Genomic DNA, 22,506 nt, shown 5'->3' with positions numbered 1-22,506 from the left:
TTTGTAGAAATGGTGACGCAAGATGCAACGAAAATTCCCACGATAAACTCTTACTGTCAGTAGAAAGGATTTTTCCCTTCCTAAGTTATTACAGATACAATCAATATTTACTTGCTTTTTTTTTACAGAGCTTTATACAAAATGGGGAGAGGCAATCCACAGCTTTTAGATGTGTGATGTATAGCTGTGTGTGCTTCACAGCAATCCTTAGAAACTGCAGCCAATGGTGAAATGCAGATGGTCCTCGACTTACAACCATTCGGTTTAGTGACCATTCAAAGTTATAATGGCACTGAAAGTGTCATTTGCAAGTGTCAAAGCATCCCCATAGTCATGTGATCAAAATTCAGGCACTTGGCAACCGGCATGTATTTACGACAGTTGCACTATCCCGTGGTCACCTGTTGTCCATTTGTGATCTTCCCAGCTGGCTTCTGACAAGCAAAAACAATTGGGAAGGCAGATTTGCTTAATGGCAGCATAAATTCATTAAACAACTTCAATGACTGGCTTAACAATGTGGCAAAATAAGTCACAAAATTGGGCACGGCTGACTTAATAACCACTTTGCTTAGCAAGGGAAATTTTGGTAGCAGTTGTGGTAAGTTGAGGACCACATTAATGCCAGAAGCTGACATGCAGCAGAATCAGTGCTAAACTGAAACAAAAAACATGATGCAGTCGAGGCTGTAATACTTTTCTAACAAAAGAATAACAATTCTGCTAAAATAGATTAAAACACAGCAGATTAACATTTTCGAGTTCCAATAACAGCCAATGATTTATCATACATCATATTTAGGCCCTTTATCTTAGGACACACATGGAAAACTCACCCGCCTGACATAACTAAGAGGAATCAACCACTTCCTCTTTCTGACTTTGAAAACTGCAGCTGCCATAATTATATGAAAATGGATAATTTTAGCAACTCATTTTAGTTGGCAGTAATTATATTTCTAGAAGGCTGCTAGCAGTGCCCCTTGAAATCCCCAGATATAAATATGAGACTGCGGAAAGCCTATGTGTTATTTTGAATGTGACCCCCCCAAAAAAGTATTATGTGCAGGCCTGTAAAGTAATTGAATCAATTTTATTTGCTTTTACAAGTGGTCCTTGAATTATGACCATACCATTGTAAGTCGTGATGGTCATAAAGCAGGTCATCATGTGTCTGGACCCAATTTTACAATGTTTCTTGTGTCAATTGTTAAGCGAATGCTGCAATCATTAAGCAAACACCGCAGTTTGTTATGGGGTGGTTAAGCTAGAAACCAGAAGTCAACGTTGGTTTCCAGCAAAATTGTAAATTGTAGTCATGTGACTGCAGAGACTTGCAACGGATGTAAAGGTGGGCTGTTTACCAACTGGTCAAAATGCGGTGATGTGATGGGGGGGGCTGACACTGGAAGTTTGAAACCAGCTTGTAAGTAGCTTTGGGGGGGGGGTTATCATAACTTCGAAAAGCGACTGGTCATAAATTGAGGACTTCCTGAAATTACCTTTAAATGTAAATGAAATAAAATTCAGTTTTATCTTGACCTGACCCACCACTAATTTGGAACTGGGAACCACAAGAAGGGGGAAGGAGAGTAAAAAGTGTCAAAATAACAACTGCAAGCTTGTAAAACAAGACCTACTATTCCTTGTTATGTATGTCATAACACACACACACAGACACACACACACACATCATTGGTGGATGCTTCAGATGTGTGTCATGTTATGAGTCATATGAAACAAGGGATTCTCTGGTTACCAGGAATTCTTAAGAAGAGGTTGGACTAGACTAAACCTCTGAAGTAGCCACCAATATCATGGAAGAAACTAGAACCATTATTATTTTTGGGAACCCTACTTGGTTTTATTTTATTCAGGAGTTTAAAGGAGGTGTACCTAATGCTTCCTCCTTCTGTTTTTCCTCATAATAAAATCCCTCTTTGAAAGTGGCTGACCCAAAATCATCTAATGATCTTCCATGGCTGAAGACAGAACAAAACCTGAGTCTCCTTGGTCCTGGTCCAGCACCTTAATTATTACACCCTCGTTTTCTTCTCCTTTTCGATCCAAAGACTGTCCTAACCACAAAGTTGTCATCCTAGAAGGATGAATTTGTCTCATCCTTGACCTGGAGTACATACTCTGGATTTCTACAAAGTTAAGTTGCTTCCCTGAACCCAGCGTTTCTTTTAACTGCTTGACAATGGCTGACAAGTTTTCTCTCCAGCTCCTGCATTCTCTTTTGCTCCTGCTGGAAGGTTAAAAATGGAAACAGTTCTTTTCTTTCTTTAAAGAAGCTGAGGCCCAAATAAGGTGATCCCTGAGTGCTAAAGATGCCAGGACTGACTGGGTTCCAACTTATCTCTTAGAAAGGTTGCCTGTGAAAGAAGAGGGAGCCACCAGGGACACAATCAGACTGTAGCCTACCACAGCGAGAAAGCTCTCAGAGAACTTTATCTTCAGTTGCCCAAGTGCCCATTTGTCTCTACGTAGCCTCCAACTGAAGGCTAGCCTTCACCTTCTCTCTTCTACATAAAAGCACCTGAAGCCACCTTTACTTCAAATTGCAAAGATGGAAGCCATCAAGAAGAAGATGCAGATGCTGAAACTGGACAAGGAGAATGCCATTGACCGAGCAGAACAGGCGGAGGCTGACAAGAAAGCAGCTGAGGACAAGTGCAAGCAGGTGAAGGGTCTGCATGTGATGTGAATGAGTGTTCATTGTTTGCAGAGATTTGTGCATGCCTTTTCAGTGTGTATTGGTTATGGTACAATTGGAGTAAATATTTGGTCTTTCTTATAGAGCTTTTCCATTTGGGTACATCTGGTTTAATAAAAAGGACTAGGGGTGACATAATAGCAGTCTTCCAATATCTAATAGCCACAAAGAAGAGGGAGTCAAGCTATTCTCCAAAGCACTTGAAGGCAGGACAAGAAGCAACAGATGGAAACTAATCAAGGAGAAAAGCAACCTAGAACTAAGGAGAAATTTCCTGGCAGTGAGAACAATTAATCAGTAGAACAATTTGCCTCCAGAAGTTGTGAATGCTCCAATACTGGAGGTTTTTAAGAAGAGATTGGACAGTCATTTGTCTGAAATGGTATAGGGTTTCCTGCTTGAGTAACTGTTGGACTAGAAGACCTCTAAGGTCCCTTCCAACTCTGCTATTCTGTTATTTTTCAAAGCAGGGCTTGTTCAATTGTGTTATTTCCATGCTAGAGACTCAAGGCTGAGGGGAGACAGATTTCCCTTTATAAGTGGGGCTTACTCTCAGATAAATGTGGGGTGTGTGCTGCATCCTCAGGAAATTTAAGGTGGAGAAAGGTCATCCCTCATATTCATCAGCATCAGATTAAACAGACGTTAAAAATTTTAATTTTTAGATATAACATATTTCCTCTAAAGTAGGGAATTATTTTGAAACATCCTACTTAGCCTACCTACTCTGCCCTCAATTTTCCTAAATAAATGTCTGAAAAGACTAAAGACTGAACAGCTGTCTCACATTTTCTGTGAGGATTGATGAGGTCATGGCTGATATGATGGAAGGAGGATTAAGAAGTGCTTATTGGTAACTGCAGTAACAGAGGAAGAGCACAAATTGCTTGCTATCTGGGTTTAATGTTGACCTTTGGGGCCAGTGCTCTGGCATGGCTGGTGGGGGCTGTGTTACTTTCCCTCTACAATGCAACTAAAATATGGCTAGGATGAAGCTGTTGCTTCCTTTCCAACCCTGATGGATGCTTCAACTGTTCCAACTATCAGTTCTGTGTGACTTCTTAAAACAAAATGAACTGCTATGAATTTACAGAACTAGACATGGATTCAGATCTGATATATGTTTCCCTGTTGAAATGGATACAGCTGGCACAAATAGGGGTTTGGGGCAGGCAAGCCACATCTCACAAAATTATTCCTATGTATAGCATGCAGATACGGGCACTACCAGGTGGAGTAGAACAAGTCTGGAGTCCAAGAATGGTTTTCAGATGTTCTTTGGTCTCCCATTTTCTGACTTTAGCAAAGTAGAGGACAATGTAGTCAACTTTACTTATTGCACTAACAGATAATGTGATCTGTTTGATTCTGCTTTCAACCCATTGCAGTCTGAAAACCATGATTTGTCACTTAAATATGTGGGAAGATCCTAGCCATTATGACTTATTCAGAAACCTTGGTTATATGAACTATAGCTTACAGCAATGTATGCACCTAGTTAATAATATGCTTCATTGTCTGAGAAATTTTGAAAAAGCATGATATATCTTTAGGGTGGCCGGGGCCCACTTTGCTTCCTTCTTCACCACTGGAGCAATCTTGGGAAAAGTAGGGTCTGGACAAATTTATACCGTAAAATGGCAGCCAATGAAAGTAAACCTTTTCTCTTTGTTGAAATGTCTGAAGTCTCATAAATAAACCTGACTAAAATATAGGGCATTTAGGTAGTACAAGCCCCAAACCTGAACTGGTTCAGTGAGGGCTACTTTTTTGCCTTTATCTAGGGTCAAATTTTCCTAGCACATCAGAAGACAGACAAGAGGACAAAGCATTCTTTCCCAGAGCTCAGAAGCCAAAGAACAGCCCAACACATTATCACCAGCCAGCCACTAGATAACAGAAATTCTCTTCAGAAGAGGGACAAACTGACACCCAGAGCATGCTCAACATGATATAAATAGCTGCTTTGAGGAAGCAATATGGATTTATATGGGAAAGTGGAAGGAGAGCGAGTGCCATTAAGATAAGAAAGGAGCATATTTTGGCCGCTTGTTCTAAAGCCATGGCATGGAAAAAATGATCTTGAAGGAGCCAAATCAAGTCTCACTTTGAGCTAATGAAGCTATTGTTTGCTAAACTATGGTCCCCGGAATAAACATGTTTAGATAGGCTCACTAGGGTTTACAGTCCAAAATAACTGATTTCATGCAGGATCCTAGGGCACAAGCAAGTATATCAGGTTAGGGATTAGTGCAATGGGTGAACTTAGAATCAGCCATACAAATCATTTACAGATCACATAAATGCATGGGATTATGCATACAATATGCTAATCCAAATCAATCTTAGCGATGATGTCATTTATTTGGATTTGGATTAGCATATTGCATTTGTATGAATGTATGAGTGCAACTGCTAATACTATTAAGCTATAATGTGGTTTGATTTTGTCTTAGTATAATTATTATTATTATTATTATTACATTTATATCCCGCCCTTCTCCTTACGGACTCAGGGCGGCTAACAATCAGATAAAATACAAAAATACAATACACATTTAAAATTAATTAAAAAGAAATATTTAAATCTGATCCATCTGCTGGTTAGCTTTGTCTGCAAACCAGATAACTATGGATAGTTCAGCAAACGATAGTGGCTGGGTTCACAGACCATACTAACCCTAAACCAAACTACATTACAACCTAGCTTAATGAATGAATCCAACATCAAAAATCATGATCTGTAAAATGGTAATCTTTCTTCAGTTGCCAAAGGGAAGCTGATGGCTGTTATAAGAACACAATTTTCATTTTGCCAGCTCTTTCCAATTGTTTGGAAGACTTCTGTTGAAGGGGCTGAGCAAAAGGGGTATCCTGGGGTCAGAATTGGAAAGAAATTTGTTATTTTAGAAACAATGACAAGTAAAAGTAGGACAATATCTTATAGATTGCACCTGAAACACAGTTTTCTCCCATGTAAGTGTGTATTAATTTTCCCAGGGAGGCATAATCTGCCCCATACATACCAGGCTTGCTGTTGAAGAGAAATAATGTTCACACATACAAAAAGGATCCTGATCTCTCCCAATAAATGAATATTAACAGACCCCACAGCAAAAACAAAGCATTGACATTAGTGACATAATTATCATAGCCAGAAAAGGAGTGGGTTTTTTGAGCATTCAAAAACAACCTAGGTTCTTGATATGAAGGAAGATCAGAGGTCTGGACTTTTGAATCGGACGCACAGTAAACAAGTCTAAGGAAAAACTTCCTTAAAAGGGCCACAGAATGAGTTGAAAAGATAGCAGGTAACTACTAATGCAGTGTTTCTCATCCTTAGCAACTGGAAGATGTGCGGATTTCAACTCCCAGAATTCCCCAGCCAGCCTGACGTTAGAAAGTTGAGAAACATTGTCCTAACGGCTAACTCTGATCTTTGGCTAGGTGGAGGATGAGCTGATGGCTTTGCAGAAGAAGTTGAAAGGAACAGAAGATGAGCTGGATAAGTACTCTGAAGCTCTTAAGGATGCCCAGGAGAAATTGGAGCAAGCTGAAAAGAAAGCTACCGATGTATGTATAGACTCTTCATGGGGATTTCTGGGGAGGGTTCTTGGGAAGAAGAGAACTGAGAGACCAATGAGGTAGAACAGGGCTTTTCAACCTTTTCACCCATTGTACCACTTTTAGGATATGGCAACATCCGAGTACTACCAATTGCCTAGCAAGGTGTCAAAAACTTGATGACCAAAAGAAAAAAAAAGGAAAAAAGTGATAAAGTACGGGTAGTCCTCGACTTACAACAGTTCCCTTAGTGACTGTTCGAAGTTGCAATGGCACTGAAAAAAGTGCCCCCGAGCCCCAGCCGAGCAAGACACCTGCCTGCCCACCCGGCCACGCTCTTTCTCCTATCTGAGGTTTTCATTGTTGTGAGCATTTCTGTTGAGGATTGGCAGCGGGGGTGGGGTGGGGGGTGTTGGGTTTTTATTCCCCCTGTCTGCTGGGTGGTTGCAGCAGGTTTTGGTCACTTCACATGACCCTGGGACACTGTGACTGTCATAAATATGAATCAGTTGCCAAGCATCTGAATGTAAATCACAAGACCCTGGAGATGCTGCAACATTCCAGCTGATCGGCGCTTCTTCTGGGCTCAGCAGAAGCGCCAGGATCAGCACTGAGCTCCAGCTGGAGCCTGGCGCTGATCCTGGCGCTTCCGCTGAGCCCTGACAGCCCTGCAGCTCCAGCCATCTTTTGCTCAGGCTTGTGCGGTGCTGCCACCGTTTCAGCTCATTCCCCTCCCCCGCTACCACTTTTCTAGGATGGTCGCGTACCACCTGCAAGGTGCCAATGTACCACAGGTGGTACCCGTACCACTGGTTGAAAAGCCCTGAGGTAGAAGACATGACCAGGCGACAAGAATCTGGACCTGATTGTATCAACAATTTAATAATAGGTGGCAACTATTACTATGACCATAATGCAAACTGTAAGATACTTGTATAATGAAGCCATAACACAGGCAGTCCTTGCTTAACAATGGTAATCTGTCACTAAGTGATAGGATTGTAAAACATGGCATCACATGACCATGCTGCACAGTGGCAGCAATTCTGGTTGCTGCTGTTAAACAAATCATAAAACCCTTTGCTAACTCCCGCTGGCTTCCCCATTGACTTTCCTTATCAGAAGCTGGCAGTGAAAGTTGCAGATGGCAGTTACATAATTGCAGGATATTGTGATGTCATAATTGTGAGCCAGTCACCATGCATCCGAATCATAATCACATGACCGCAGGGACGGTCACAACTATGTGGGCCTGTTGTAAATATCCCTCACTCAGTACCATTGTAACTTTGGTTACAGAATGAGTGATCACTGAATGTTTATGTAATGTTAATTCTCCCAAAATGTGAGGCCTAAGGAAGAAATTGTCAAGGCCCCAGTAAAGGAAGAGAGAAGGGATACAAAATTTCTAAGAAATTGAACCATCTTGACTAGACCAGAATTTATTTTATTTATTTATTTATTTATTAAATTTATATACCGCCCTATCTCCCTTGCGGGACTCAGGGCGGTGAACAGGCGATACTAAAAACCACGATAATAAATAGTTTGTTTTAAAATCGAATTAAATAACGGGCCTGTTCTAAAAACACACCCGTAAAAAACCCCCACTGAAACATAATCAAGCTACGCCAGGCCGGCCGCACGGAATAGATGGGCCTTCAGGGCTCGGCGAAAAAGGCGCAGGTCCGCAACTGTACGTAGGTCAGGGGGTAGGTCATTCCAGAGGGCAGGAGCTGCCACAGAGAAGGCTCTCCCCCTGGGGGTCGCCAGCCGGCATTGTCTGGCCGACGGCACTCTAAGGAGGCCCTCTCTGTGGGAGCGGACTGGCCAAAGGGAGGTGTTTGGTAGGAGGCGGTCTTGCAAATACCTAGGTCCATTGCCATGGAGCGCTTTAAAAGTTGTTACTAACACCTTGAAGCGCACCCAGAAGGCCACCGGCAGCCAGTGCAGCTCGCGCAGGAGAGGTGTTACATGGGAGCATCTAGAGGCCCCCAAAATCCCCCGCGCAGCCGCATTCTGAACTAGCTGGNGTTGGGGTGGTCCGGGGTGGAGATGTACAGCTGGGTGTCATCTGCGTACTGATGAAACTCCACCCCGAAACCACGGATGATCTCACCCAGTGGCTTCATATAAATGTTGAACAGGAGAGGCGAGAGGACCGACCCCTGTGGTATCCCACAAGTGAGGCGCCTCGAGGTTGACCTCTGCCCCCCTGCCAACACAAATTGCATCCGGTCCGAGAGGTAGGAGGAGAACCACCGTAAAACGGTGCCCCCCAACCCCAACCCCCCTAACCGGTGCAACAAGATACCATGGTCAATGGTATCAAAAGCCGCTGAGAGGTCTAACAGGACTAGGATAGAGGAACAGCCCCTATCCCGAGCCAGAGTATATTATTGGTACAACAGAGCATATTATTGGTACAACAGACCATATTTTCCCCAAAATAAGACCCGCTTATATATTTTTTTGCTTCCAAAAAAGGCATTAGGTCTTATTTTCAGGTGATGTCTTTCCCCCCCCCCCACTGTCTCACCTCGTGGCGGCGGCACCAATAGCCCCATCCAGCAGCCTACGTGGCTGCCGCTGGCCCACTTCTTCCGCGGCTACTTGCGCACGTTGCCCCCGGCCTCCATTTCGCCAGCAGAGGCTTTTTCTTTTTCCTGAAGGCCTCTGCTGGCAAAACGGAGACTTGGGTGACACACGGGAGCTCTGTTCTGGGCTGCAGAGGCCTCTCCTGAAGACCTCTGCTCGAAAAACAGAGACTGCGGGCGATATGTGTGTCAACTGGAGCCCCATTCTGGGCTGCAGAGGCCTTTTCTGAAGACCTGTGTTGCAAAATGGAGGCCGGGGCGACGTGCGCAAATGGCAGCGAGTGAGTGCAGAAGAAGTATGCTGGCAGCAGCCGCACGAACTCCTGCTGGACGGGGCTGCTGGTGCCGGCACTGCGAGGCGAGGCAGGTGTTGGGGCATGGGAGGCCTGGCTGTGGCGGTCCTGAGGTAAACAGGTGTGGGGCTCATGGGGCAGCTCCACCCCCACCCCCACCATAGATTGAGTTTTACACATGTGCCTCGCCCCACCTTGTGCAACTAGACAGTGGGACAGAGTGGGCGGGGTTTTAAGTAGGGCTTATTTTGGGGGTTGGCTTACATTAGGCACATGCGTAAAAATCAAACTAGGGCTTATTTTGGGGATAAGTCTTATTTTCGGGGAACCATGGTATTAGTGTTAGCTGGAGAAGTGCACACGTTCCCCCTTCCAATAGAAGAGAGCATAACTCAGGGTTGAGCTGTGGAGTTCTTGGTGCTCTCTCAGCTTGGTTGTTTGCTGGCAGACATTTCATTACCCATACTGTCATACTGATGATGTTACTTAGTCAAGTATTTGAAACATCTCTAAGCTCAGAGTGCACCAAGACCTCCTAATTCTTCCCCTTGCTGATTGACGTGCAAGCACTTTACTTCAAAAGCAACTTAACTCATACATTTATCCACCATTCTTGTAAGGTCCACACCCCAACATGGCTTATTGTCCATTTGAAAACACCTATAACCAAATGGTAGCTTCCAAGCTTCTTCTTGTAAGGTCCTGGGTGCTTTCTGAGTTTGCTGCACTGATGATGTTACCTAGTTTGGTAATGCAAGGAAACAGCCAAGCGCAGAGAGCACTAAGGACCCCAGAGTTCAACTCCGAGGTACAAATATTTTCTTCTAAGCTGCTTCTTTTTTTGCAACTCCTTGCAAATGCACTGTCGAAATTTTACCGGGGAAAAAGACTTTTGCAAAATGAAAGTGTGACCTTTTACCACGTGGAACAAAACAATCAAAACTGATGTGTGAACTACTGGAAAGTTTTAGCGTGGAGAGGAAACAAGTTCCAGCTTCTCCATTCAAAATCACTCTGGAAATCTCAGCACCACCCATTTACATAGTGTTGTTGCCTTGGCCACTCTGAAACTGTAATTTGATTTACTGTGAACTTAACTCTTGCTTTAAAGAATTTGCACTTTCCTCCTGGATCTAAAGGTTCTTGGAGCTGATTCAAGAATCATAAGAGCCAAATGATCCCTGCCCTCAGCATACATTGTAAAAAAAACAAACAAACACCAATCTGGAAGGAAAACAAGATAGGGAGGAAAGAGGAAGAGGGAAAAAAAGTTTTTTCTAATAGCAGGAACTTCTGTGTAGGAAAACTCAGCTAGTTACAATAATTGGGAAGCAAGAGTTGTTTCCTGCTTTCTCCCAAAGCTTATTCAGTCTGAATTGAAGACTGCCTCTTCACTCCAAGTCTTCTACAAAATATGCACAGGATTTATTTGTATTCTGCCTTTATTGTTTTTACAAATAACTCAAGATGGCAACTACTGCAACACACCTTCCTCCTCATATTTCCCCCTCAATAACGACCCTGTGAGATGAGTTGGACAGAGGGAGAGGGAGAGAGGGGGAGGGAAGGAGAGAGAGAGGGAGGGAGGGAAGGAGAGAGAGAGAGAGAAAGAGACAGAAAGCCAGTCACCCTACTGGCTTTCATGGCTAAGACAGGACTAGAACTTAAGTCTGCCTTTCTAGCCTGGTGCCTTCATCACTGTTTAGCCACACTGGATCTGTGGGAGGAGGTCTACTTTTTCATGCTTTCTTTGCTACACAAGGATCCCTGCCTTGGTCCAACTCCTACCCTACATAGAACGGGCCAAGGAAGCCCCTTTGAAGGCTCCCATGTTTGGGGGAGAAAAATCCACAACTGCTTTTTTGACCAGGTTATGCTGAACCAACCTTTATGAGTAACTTTAAAGATGAACACTTTCTCAGTATAGGAGCATAGAGGTACTAAGTGAGGGACAAAAGGAAGATGCCAGCAGAAGATAATATTTGGAGCTCAGGATTGAACAGTGGAGTCTTTGGGCTCTCTAGTTATTTGCTTGCAGGTGTTTCTTTACCCAACAAGGTAACCTCATCAGTCTAAGGGAGTGTGGAGGTTCCTCCCTGTTTATATGAAGTAGCTTGTCCTAATGCCGGTGAAGGTGTGTTTGCTTCTTGGTAGTTTCTTGATTAACATATTTTCTGCTTGATGTTTGCTTGGTGTTAATCCCTGCTTATCTGGGTGTTGGCTGTTGGAGAGGTTGTGTTCCGGTCTTTTGGTTTCCTTAATTTTTGTATTGTTTCTTTTGAATAGTGTGTAAATGTAGTTTATGTGATGGTTAATTTGTCTGAATGCCAAACTTTCTGGATTTTCCTAACATCTGTGGATTTCGCTTGGTCTAGGGTGCTAAATTTCCCAGCTGAAGCTATGGCTGAGTCTATCCATGTGTTGTGAGATGAAGGAATTTAGGAAGGTGATCCTAGAGCCAGCTCTACAGCTTCCAATTAGGGCTGCCTTCACATATGCTAAACCAGCTGAGATAGAGTCCCAGTAGGCGTATTTGTACACCCGCTAAGCTTCCTTTCTTTTGCAATTTAACATGTTATTAACATCGAGTCCATTTTGTTGACTTGTGCTTCAGTATACTGTGCATTCAGAGGAGCCATTGAAGCATGTTGTGCTAACACAAGCTCTGGCTGCCTTTCCAGATGGATTTTGACCCCTCAACTGGGTTGATCTCTTGATTTGCTCCCTAGGCATGGTACCCTGTGTGCTACTGAATACACTAGGGCAGGGGTAGTCAACCTTGGCTCTTTTATGACTCGTGGACTTCAACTCCCAGAATTCCTGAGCCAGCTAAGCTGGCTCAGGAATTCTGGGAGTTGAAGTCCACGAGTCATAAAAGAGCCAAGGTTGACTACCCCTGCACTAGGGGCTTGGAGAAATCTTGTTTAGGGTTAGTTCGACCACCATATATCTTATATCCACATAGTGAGTGGGGACGTATGAATGCGCCCTCGATTGGTGCAGAAACTCGGTTTCTTTCGCAGTCGGGCCTTGAACGAGGCGTCAGCTGAGCGGGAACTCTTGCTAGACCTGACAGCGCGCAAGCAGACAAAGCGCAATCCGTCTCCAATCTCTCGTATGCCCCAAATTCCCAGCCGGTACGGAGTCCCTCCCAGCACGTCGTCCAGGTGGGGCAGCCTGAACCGCCTTCTCGCTGCCACTCAGCAGACGTTTTGGAGACAGAAGCTCGGCCCAACAAAGGATGCCAGAAGCCGCCCGGCCCTTCCTAGCCCGCCCCTCCAGCCCCACCCCGCTCTCCCGAAGGACTGCCGAGCGGGTTCGTTCTGGCTGGGCCAGCGGTGGCCACGTCACGGCCCCGCCCTCCAGCGGTGCTGACGTCCCAAACCCCTCCCCAGCTGCTTTCCTCCCGCCAGCAACCGGAGCCGCATCCTCGCCGCCGCGGCTCACGTGTAGCTCTCGCCGCCGTTCTCGCGACCGGACCCGACTCTGACCCAGCCGCCGCTAGGATGGCAGCCACTACAGGTTCGCTGGAGGCGGTGAAGCGCAAGATCCAGGCGCTGCAGCAGGAAGCCGACGAGGCCGAGGACCGCGCCCAAATCCTGCAACGCCAGCGCGACCAGGAGCGGGAGCTGCGCGAGAAAGTGAGCATCGACGGCGGGGAAGCCTCTGGGCGGCCTCTCCTCCCGGGCCCCGGCCTCTCGCTCGGCCTCTCCTCCGCTTCCTCGCCTGCCCGCCTCTCTTCCCACATCCCAGCCCGGCCAGCCCGCCGCTGCCGCAGCCTGGATGTGCCTTTTGCCCGTATAAGGCAAGGCTGGAGGACGGGCGGAGGAGGGTGGAGCCAGCCCGGCTACCGCTGGCTTCCACGTCCGCCAGGGCGGCACCGCCGTCTCTTTCTTCCCTTTTCCTCCTGCATCGCGGGGTCTGCCCGATACTCTTCCCCTTCCCCTCCTCCGGCGTTTGCTCCCGTCCCTCCCGATCTGGGCCTGCAAGGCGCCCCCCCCCCCCCCCGGAGCAGGAGGGAGGAAGCGTCGCCCTGGCTGGCTTGCTTGCTTCCCCGCTCCCGCTAAACTTAATTCAAAGTTTCGCCTGGCCGAAAAAGGAAGCTCTTGGAGCGGGGCGCTTGCAATGAATGGTCCAGGCCAGGGGTAGGCAACCTCGGCTCTTTTATGACTCGTGGACTTCAACTCCCAGAATTCCTGAATCAGCGTTGCTGATTCAGGAATTCTGGGAGTTGAAGTCCACGAGTCATAAAAGAGCCGAGGTTGCCTACCCCTGGTCCAGGCGCACCCAGATCTGGTCCCCGCCCGTTTCCCTCCCCGCCCGTCGCCATCTCGGATGGGGTGGCCTTAAGTGCCGACGGATTTTTTTTGGGGGGGGGGAGGGCTCCGAAGACAAGGAATTGGACAGCTTGCCTGGAGAGGCTGTCAGTGTGATCTGTCCCTTTTCGTCTGTCATCTTCCCTCTTTCCAGCTAATGAAAAAAAAATAAACACCAAAGTTAAAAATCTCTACGTGGGTCCCTCCGCCCATCACCTGCCTTCCTTTCTTCCTTCGTCTTCGTCTGATCGGAGTCTTAACTTTTCGGTTCCATAGTGGCTTATGGAGAGGTGGCTCTTCCCAGCCTCTTGCCGGTTCCTTGATCTGCAGTTGGAACATTTGCCCAGATCCGATGGACCTTATGTAGACTGAGCTTATACTCCAGGAAGGGAAAGATCTTCCTCTCCTTCTCTGAAACTGCTGTCCTTCTCCTCTTTCAACGTGCATTAATGATTCTTTCTGTGCCTGCAAGGTAGGACTGGCTTTTAACTCTCAAGAGGGTTGAGTCTGCCCAAAAGTTGCTCTCAGGAGGCCTTAGAGTAAGCTGACGTCTTGCAGAAGTTGAATTTCATGAGGGGTGGGGAGGCTGGCAATTCTTTTTTTTTTTTTTCCTTCCAAAGTTTTATGTCACTTCAGTTCCGGTCTGGTGAGGTTCTTGCCTTTGAGTAATTGAGGATTTCTCTCTTGTCCAGGCTGAAGGAGAGGTGGCCGCTCTTAATCGCCGGATCCAGCTGGTGGAAGAAGAGTTGGATCGCGCCCAAGAGCGCCTGGCCACAGCTCTGCAAAAACTGGAGGAGGCAGAGAAAGCAGCTGATGAGAGTGAGAGGTATCAAAGGGTTGGTCTGGGCTGCATGGCTGAGGAAGTGCTGGGTCTGACCTTTGGCAGCAGCTCTTCCAATCAAGAGTACAGCTAATTCTTTGTCAATCCCACTTCTAAAACGCTTGGTCCTCATTCTGACCCCTTTCGATAACCACTGCTTTATCTCAGTAAAGAGTTTAAAGTTCATATAATCAAATGAATATACAGGCAGTCCTCGACTTATAATAGTTCATTTAGTGATCATTCAAACAGCACTGATAAAACTGGCTTTTGACCGTTTTTCACACTTATGACCATTGCAGCATCCCCATGGGCACGAGATTTCCATTTGGATGCTCGACAACTGACTCACATTTATGACGGTTGCAGTGTCCCAGTGTCATGCGGTCCCCTTTTGCGACCTTCTGACAAGCAAAGTCAATGGGGAAGCCAGACTCGGTTCTAACAACCGTGTTGCTAATTTAAGAACTGCAGTGATTCACTTAACTAAGGTGGCGAGAAAAGTCGTAAAATGGGGCAAAACTCACTTAACAAATTTCTCACTTAGCAACATAAATGTTGGGCTCAGTTGTGGTCGTAAGTTGAGGACTACTTATATATTGCCCATGTGTGCTCCCGGCCATCCTATAAATATTCTGTAAAAATAAGGGACAAAGAATACTGTGGTAAACAGCATAAAGTTAGAAGTGCCTTGACACGTTCAGGATAAGGTCATTATTCATTTTACAATTTTCCCCCCTTGATTTAGAGTTCGATTGAGAGCCATCTGGTGTAGTGGTTAAGGCACCCAGCCAGAAACCAGGAGATGGTGAATTCTAGTCTTGCCTTAGGCTCAGATTCAGCTGGGTGATCTTGGGCCAGTCACTTCTTTCTGCCCTATGACGGAGGAAAGGGTGAACCACTTCTGAAGACCCTTGCCAAGGAAAGTGCAGGAATTTGTCTTTGCAATCTTTGTGAATCAGATGTGATTGAATGGAAGAAAAAAGTTACATGGATGAAGACAGACATCTGCTCAGTTCCACCCCTGGCTCTGTTAGCCTGTTTTGCTTTCTCTTATTACCGTATGAGGCTTAAAGTACAGATTCGCCATCAGTGAGTTTAAATTTGCACGTGGCTCCCAAATGCTCTGTCCTGTCAGAATATAGTGACAAATTGCTAGTAATCAGCCATGTGAGAGCTCCCCAAAATTTAAATATTACAATGTTCTTTCCCCAGAAAGTCTGGAAAAGCATTAATCTTGAGAATGACAGTCATGCTGATCATTGCCTTCAAAGCCAGGAGAAAAATGAGTACCATGAAAATTTGGTCTACTTTAGCTTTAAATAGTAAAAAAAAGTTTATGTCCTCTAAGTCAAGAAGATAATATATTCTTGAAAGATCAAAGAATTCCAAGTGGCCTAATAAAAATGACTTAACAATAAGGCAGCTTAATGAAATAATCTGAGAATTACTTCCTTCTAAAAGGAAATCAGAGCTAGAGACATTTGTATACTAAGCTGCCTTAATCGGCTACACTATCAGCTTTGCTTCTGGCTTAGCAAATCTGTATTGTTGATCTTAAAGAGAGTCAGACAAATCATCTTTAAAAAAAAAAAAAGTCCTGACAAGTCCTGACAAGAGAGCTGAGGAATGAACAAGAACAAAGGTTTTTATGCTGTTCAGTTCATGTGACTTTGATGATTACTCTCAGTATTTTTGGATATTGATTGGAAATGGAAGAGGGCAGCAGACGTTTTGCTCACATTTGGTGGTATAGGTAGTCCTCGACTTATAACAGTTCATTTAGTTACAGCGGGCCAAACAAAGTGACTTATGACCATTTTTCACAGTTAAGACTTTTGCAATATCCCCCGGGTCATGTGATCAAAATTCAGATGCTTGGCAACTGTCTCATATTTATGACGGTTGCAATGCCCCTCGGTCATGTGATCCCCTTTTGTGACCTTCTGACAAGGAAAGTCAATGGGGAATCCCGTTTCACTTAACAACCGTGCTACTAACTTGACAACTGCAGTGATTCGCTTGACAACTGTGGCCAGAAGGTTCATAAGATAGGGCAAAATTCACTTAACAACTGTCTCACTTAAAAAACAAAAAAATTGGGTTCTATTGTGGTAAGGTGAGGACTGCCTGTATTGTACCTTGTTTAAGAATTTTTCAGAAGTTTTCACAAGGCTAGGAAGTTTGTTCATTTAAAATGTTTATATAGCTGACCATGTTTTAACCAGCTCTGGGCAGCTCCCAATAAAAAGTTAAAATAACATATACAATCATACTAAAACTGTAAAACTAGATGGATAAAAACAACAAAAACCTGGCACCAAATCAACCTTCTTCTGTGCCATTATCCAATCATCTCCCAGCACTTGGAGTGTGGGGGGGGGAGCCAGGTCTTCAAGGCTTTATGAAAGGCTAGGAGGGGAGAGGTGTTCCATAGGGCAGGGACTGCCATAGAAAAGACACACTTCCTAACTCCCATCAGAGGACAATATTTAGGGGAAGGGGCTAGGAGTGTGCCCACCCTAACTGCCCTGGTAGAATAGGTAGATGTCTTTAAGGAAAGGCAGTCCGTCAGATATGGCCCTCTTCTGTATAGATTGCAGGAGATTAGCCACCGATATCTTCTTCTACAGTATTTTTCAACCTCAACGCCTTTAAGATGTTTGGACTTCAACTCCCAGAATTCTCCAGCAAGCAGGAGTTCAAGTTCCACAGATCTTACAGTTGCTGAGGTTGCAAAACAGTAGTCTAATAATACAGCTACAAGAATTATCAACCACGTAAGGAAAGCATGCTGATCATGGTTCTTTGAAGTCTTTTGTTCTGTGTTGTATCTATTGATCTGTATGGTTGCACTGGGAAGCACAACGTGGGTTGTATATATTCTACTCTGGGCAATGTGTTAGGGCTTACAATGGAGCAAGTGCCAGCAATACAAACCTCTATCCCCTTGCCTTTCTCATTGAGATGCATTGGGAAAAATTATTGAGGATTTTTTTCCAGACCTCAGCCTGACCTAGCTAGTTTTCAAACTCAATTTTCCATTTGCCAGCTTCTTCCCCCAACCCCAAATTTAGTCCCATTCAGTTCAGTTTTCAGACAGTTAACTTGCTGGCAGAAAGACAGATATAGTTCTGATCCCATTTCATTTTGTTGTTGGGAAAAATAAAAAGTAGATATCTGGAGATTACATCATAATAGTGACTATATATTAACAGCCATTAGAATTGTAATAATCATGTTTTGTTGAGCAAATATTTTACCATTAGTTGATCAATGAAAAAACTATGAAATATAACCCCAATAAATAATATTACTACTATAATTGCTTTGTGCTTAAAAGGATACTGAGGAAAAAACCAAGCTGCTCTTTGTGATTATTATAAAATGTAGTGATCTACTACACATTTCCTGATATATAACAGATTAACAGAGTTGGAAGGGACCTTGGAGGTCTTCTAGTCCAACCCCCCTGCTCAAGCAGGAAATGTGAACTTCAACTCCTAGAATTTAAAGTAAACATTAAGTTGATTTATACATAGCCATAAAATGTACTGTATAAATATAAAGACAAATGAGCACAATAGTAGATGGTAGAAGCATTATGCGCATGAGTGCTTATTTAAGTAGAAAAGTCTAAAAATACCAACAACATATAATAATAAAGCATAGAGGGATGTAGAGATGCAGGAAGCCATTACTAGAAGGTTTGCAGTGTGGACAGACTAGCCAGGATTAAGTTCCATTATACACATAATTTTTTGCACAGCAAGGCCCATCACATTTCTCTCGTTGGTGAACAGATGTTAAAATTGCTGTCCATGCAGGACACTGTTGCCTCATTGGTCTTCATAAATTCTCCAAATATGGATCCTACCAAGACACATAAATTCTGTAGACAACTTTCCCAGAGGGTTTAAAAGTATACTTTTGGTTCTGTCCACAGAGGTATGAAGGTCATTGAAAACAGAGCTATGAAGGATGAGGAGAAAATGGAGATTCAAGAGATGCAACTGAAGGAAGCCAAGCACATTGCTGAAGAAGCTGACCGCAAATATGAGGAGGTGAGGCAGCCATCCTGAGAGAGGAAGGCTCAGCATCTGGGAACAGTTTGGGGTGGGGACTCGTTCCTGGACACCTGTCATGCTGCATGGCATTCTGACAGTTTGAATTCATTTGAAGGCTGGCAAGCACAGTTGCCCTAAAGAAACAAGGAAAAGGCTGCAAACTCAAAATGTCAGTTGTCACCCCATGTCTTCCAGCCTATTTTGGTGGAATCACAGCCCAGAGGTGAAGCTCCTGTTTTTTCCTGCAGAAGGCCTTGGGTTCCTCCATTTTAAAACTGCCTCTGGCAGCATGTCTGGGAAATCCTTGCTCTGCTTGAAAGATCTGGAGTAAGAGATAAAAACTTGGCTAGACAAGTCACAAAGTGGGTGGGGATTAGGTAGTTTCCCAAGAGCCTGAGCTGTGATTTCAAAGGTAGTTATAATTAACAATGTGAGTTTCAATGATGCCCCGGATCTTCATTTTATTTTGATTGAATTCCTGTGTTTCTCATGAGTCTGATTCGCACGTTCTCTTTGGAATGTGCTCCAGTCTATGTTGCAAATTTAGAACTTAACATTTCAGTTAAAGCATAAGAACAGCCCTGATAGAAGCATTATTTGTCACACAGTAACCAAACAGAATCACTGAGAAAATATCAGGGGGGTCAGCGTTTCACCACTGCAGTTGGACTCTGTAGTGTTCCAAGGAAGTGCCAATTTTATTTAAGTACCAGTTTGCTATTTTGGGGGGGGGGGTAGAGCAGATGTTGACCATAATAGGTGCTTTATGTTGGAACTACATTGTTTGGTGCACACAGTGATGGTTTCTTTGGACTTTCTCCAGGTTGCCCGTAAGCTTGTCATTCTGGAGGGAGAACTGGAAAGAGCTGAAGAACGAGCTGAGGTGTCTGAACTGTGAGTTGATCACTGCGTGTCAGAAATCTGATTTAAGCAATAAACTCATTAGTTACCTGCAGAGTAACTTCTAAAAGTGCTTGAGGGCATCCAGAATCATCTTTCCCAATCTGTGTTCTCTAGGCACTTTGCCCTTGCTGTAATTTCTGGGCCACTTTTCAAGGGAAGCTCCATGTGCATCACAGCTAACAGTTAAGGCTGTTGGACACAAACTGATTGTGTGTCTCAGCTGTCTATACATCTCTTTGAGCTCTATTCAGAACATTGCCAGACTTGAGAGTCATCTCTCTGTGGAACGATAGGTTTACTTGATTGTTCTTCAGCTTGTTTGCCCTCATCTAGCCCCCTACAGTGTCCAAGAGAGTCTTGAGTTGTATGTTATCAGCATCTCTCTCTTTCTCTCTGCACCTCTAACCCACCCATTCCTGAAGAACTCTGGCGGCACACAGCAGTAGGGAAAAATCATAATATTCTCCCAAATTAATTACAGAAAGTGAACACTTCCATACAAGGCCAGTAGGAGATAAACGATTCTTGAAACAATGCAGCCTTGACTTCCTTAAGGAGTACTCACAAGATGAGGGCTGGACATATTTCCTTGGTAGAGATTTCTGTAAAGTAGAGGTACCACAGGGAGGATAATCCCTAACCTCTGAGAGCAGGTCTTCTTTTAATGCATGCTGAAATTTCATCTTTTCCCTCAGGACTTGGGAGGGTGGATGCTGTTACATGGAAATGATTTTTAATTTTCCCCATACGTCATATTTCAAAAATGTTTTATGTTTTCATTACGGGTTGTCTTGAGATGTTTGCGTGTAAGAATACTGGATACAAATAAATTACAAAATAAGTGGAACAATGGATCAGTAAAGAGGTTCTTAAAACTTCTGATGGCAATGATATTTTCATTTAAATAATAGGAGCTGACAGTGGATGATTTCTTTTGCTTTGCATAGGAAATGCAGTGACCTGGAGGAAGAACTCAAGAATGTCACCAACAACCTGAAGTCCCTTGAGGCTCAGTCAGAGAAGGTTGGTGGTTCCTAACCTTTTAAAGGTCAGGAATTGGGTTTCATGTTTTTTTTTAAAGGTTCAAGAATAGATGGGATGGATAGGCCTCTGCTCTTATAATGAACTACTGAGGGGATTTCCTTTCCCCCTATATTCTGCTTTAGTAATCTGAGGGTTTATCTTCTCTGCTGAGACCTTATTAAGAAGATGAAGCAAGGTGGATGGACTCAGTTACTGTGGTGATGGATTCACCTCTGAAGAATGAAAGCTAGGTTAGGGATAGATAGTCATGAAGAAAATCTAGCTATGTGGTCAGAATAACAGAATAGCAGAGTTGGAATGGACCTTGGATATCTTCCAGTCAACCCCCTGCTCAGGCAGGAAACCCTATACCATTTCAGAAAAATGGTTCTCCAATCTCTTCTTAAAAACCTCCAGTGATAGAGCACTAGAAAACTTCTGGAGGCAAGTCATTCCACTGATTAATTGTTCTAACTGTCAGGAAATTTCTCTTTAATTCTAGGTTGCTTTTCTCCTTGATTAGTTTCCTTCCATTGCTTCTTATCCTGCCTTCAGGAGCTTTGGAGAATAGCTTGACTCGCTCTTCTTTAGGGCAAACTCTGAGATATTGGTGTTTAGTTGGTGTCTAACCATAGATTGACACCAACTTGATGGCACATACTCAATTGATCAGCCTCTAGTGCGGTTTGATTTTTTTTTTTTGAAGGGAGTTCCATATGCTAGTAGATGAATAGACATATAAAAATACTAAATAACATCTATTGGATGTTCATCTATTACAAAACACATCAACAGGCCATTGATTTGAAGATCATCACTTCAGGGTAATAAAACAGGGATAAATATTTTCCTTGCCCTCCATGCATCATTAGCACCATCTCACACAAGACTATTTTGATCTTTGCTTTGAAACCAAACAATCCATTACTTGGAGGATGAGTTGGCAGGTTTTTTTTAATGCAAGGATGTTTAGTGAAAGCCAACATATAGAGGTTTGAATGTTGAATCGGGTTGAAATCAAGAGTCAGCCATGGAAGCTCACTAAGATCCCTGCCTTTTGCGCCAGTGGACTGGTGGAGATACAGCTAGAGAAGAGAGTACTGTGTGCATTATGAGCTCCTCTTAGAGCTGGGTAGGATCTCAAAAACCAGGGGAGTGCACTTTAACAACAACAACAACAACAAAATCACACCTACTACAGTTATGTCAGTCTTGTCCCAGGAAGAAGCAGGATTGTATTATGGGACACGGATTATGCTGTATCAAGTCAGTGTTTACTTTTCAGTGATCATCATTTGGTCGAGGTAGTTCTTGACCAAAATTGAGCCCCAAATTTCTATTGCTAAACAAGGCATTTGTTAAATGAATTTTGCCTCATTTTATGACACTTCTTGCCACAGTTGTTGAGTGGATTGCTGCATTTGTTAAGTTAGTAACCCGGTTCTTAAGTAAGTCTGGCTTCCTCATTGACTCTGCTTGTCAGAAGGTCGCAAAAGTGGATCACCTGACTCCAGGATACTGCAACTGTCATCAATGTGAACCAGTTGCCAAGAATCTGAATTTTGATCACATGACCATGGGGATGCTGCAGTGGTCGTAAGTGGGAAATGGTCATAAGTCATTTTTTTCAGCGCTGTTGTAACTTTGAACCATCACTAAATGAACTGTTGTTAAGTTGAGGACTAACTGTAGATATTCTCCAGGGTGATCAAGGCCCATCAAGTCTTTCAACAGTGCACTCTTTATCAGGATATTGTTGTGATTCCGTGCCAGCCTGTGTTCCCAACAGCTGAGTCTGAGGAATCTGAGGAGGAGGTGGAGGAGGCCTTTGAGGGGCCGTCAGGGTCAGAGGGAGGTCAGGGTCAGAGGGAGGCTCTGATGAATTACAGGACTCGCGGCTTGAGCCAGTCGTGTTTCTGATGAAGCTCAGCTGTGTGAGGAGCATGAGTCAGATTCGGAAGGCTCACACCTGGATGTGCTAATTGATGCTCGCAGGCGTCGTCAGTTAGCAAGAGAAAAACAACAACAGTCTATGCGACTACTCCAAAGTAAAAGGAGAAGGCAATGAGAGGCAATGCCCTGGGACTGCTGTATAAAAAGGGGAGGTGTGGGCGTTGCTGGTTGCTGAAGGCAACCGTTTGCAAAGTGCTTCTTGGAATCCTGGTCTGTTCGTCTTGTTTGCAACGTGTTCCTGTGGACTATTT

At 44.2% G+C, this 22,506-nt stretch overlaps 1 protein-coding gene across 4 annotated transcripts in view; it reads left to right on the top strand.

The window, feature by feature from the left end:
* The first annotated feature begins 2,569 nt into the window (after positions 1-2,569).
* The window catches only part of TPM4 (tropomyosin 4), a 24,528-nt gene continuing 4,591 nt past the window's right edge, over positions 2,570-22,506 (top strand). Inside the window, exons 1-6 of one of the 4 annotated variants that reach the window (XM_015809970.1) lie at positions 2,570-2,686; positions 6,167-6,292; positions 14,182-14,315; positions 18,256-18,373; positions 19,200-19,270; positions 20,227-20,302. In XM_015809970.1, coding sequence (XP_015665456.1) covers positions 2,573-2,686; positions 6,167-6,292; positions 14,182-14,315; positions 18,256-18,373; positions 19,200-19,270; positions 20,227-20,302 — 639 coding nt within the window. In that variant the 5' untranslated portion in view covers positions 2,570-2,572. Of the gene's footprint in view, positions 2,687-6,166; positions 6,293-12,560; positions 12,815-14,181; positions 14,316-18,255; positions 18,374-19,199; positions 19,271-20,226; positions 20,303-22,506 lie in introns of those variants that run through there. The other 3 variants (XM_015809968.1, XM_015809969.1, XM_015809971.1) reach the window with 3 other exon arrangements.

Source organism: Protobothrops mucrosquamatus, unplaced genomic scaffold (genome assembly GCF_001527695.2).
Source record: "Protobothrops mucrosquamatus isolate PMUCROS unplaced genomic scaffold, P.Mucros_1.0 scaffold6, whole genome shotgun sequence".
Lineage (NCBI taxonomy): Eukaryota > Metazoa > Chordata > Lepidosauria > Squamata > Viperidae > Protobothrops > Protobothrops mucrosquamatus.
Note: the sequence above shows the minus strand (reverse complement) of the source record. Positions and strands in the feature narration are given on the sequence as shown.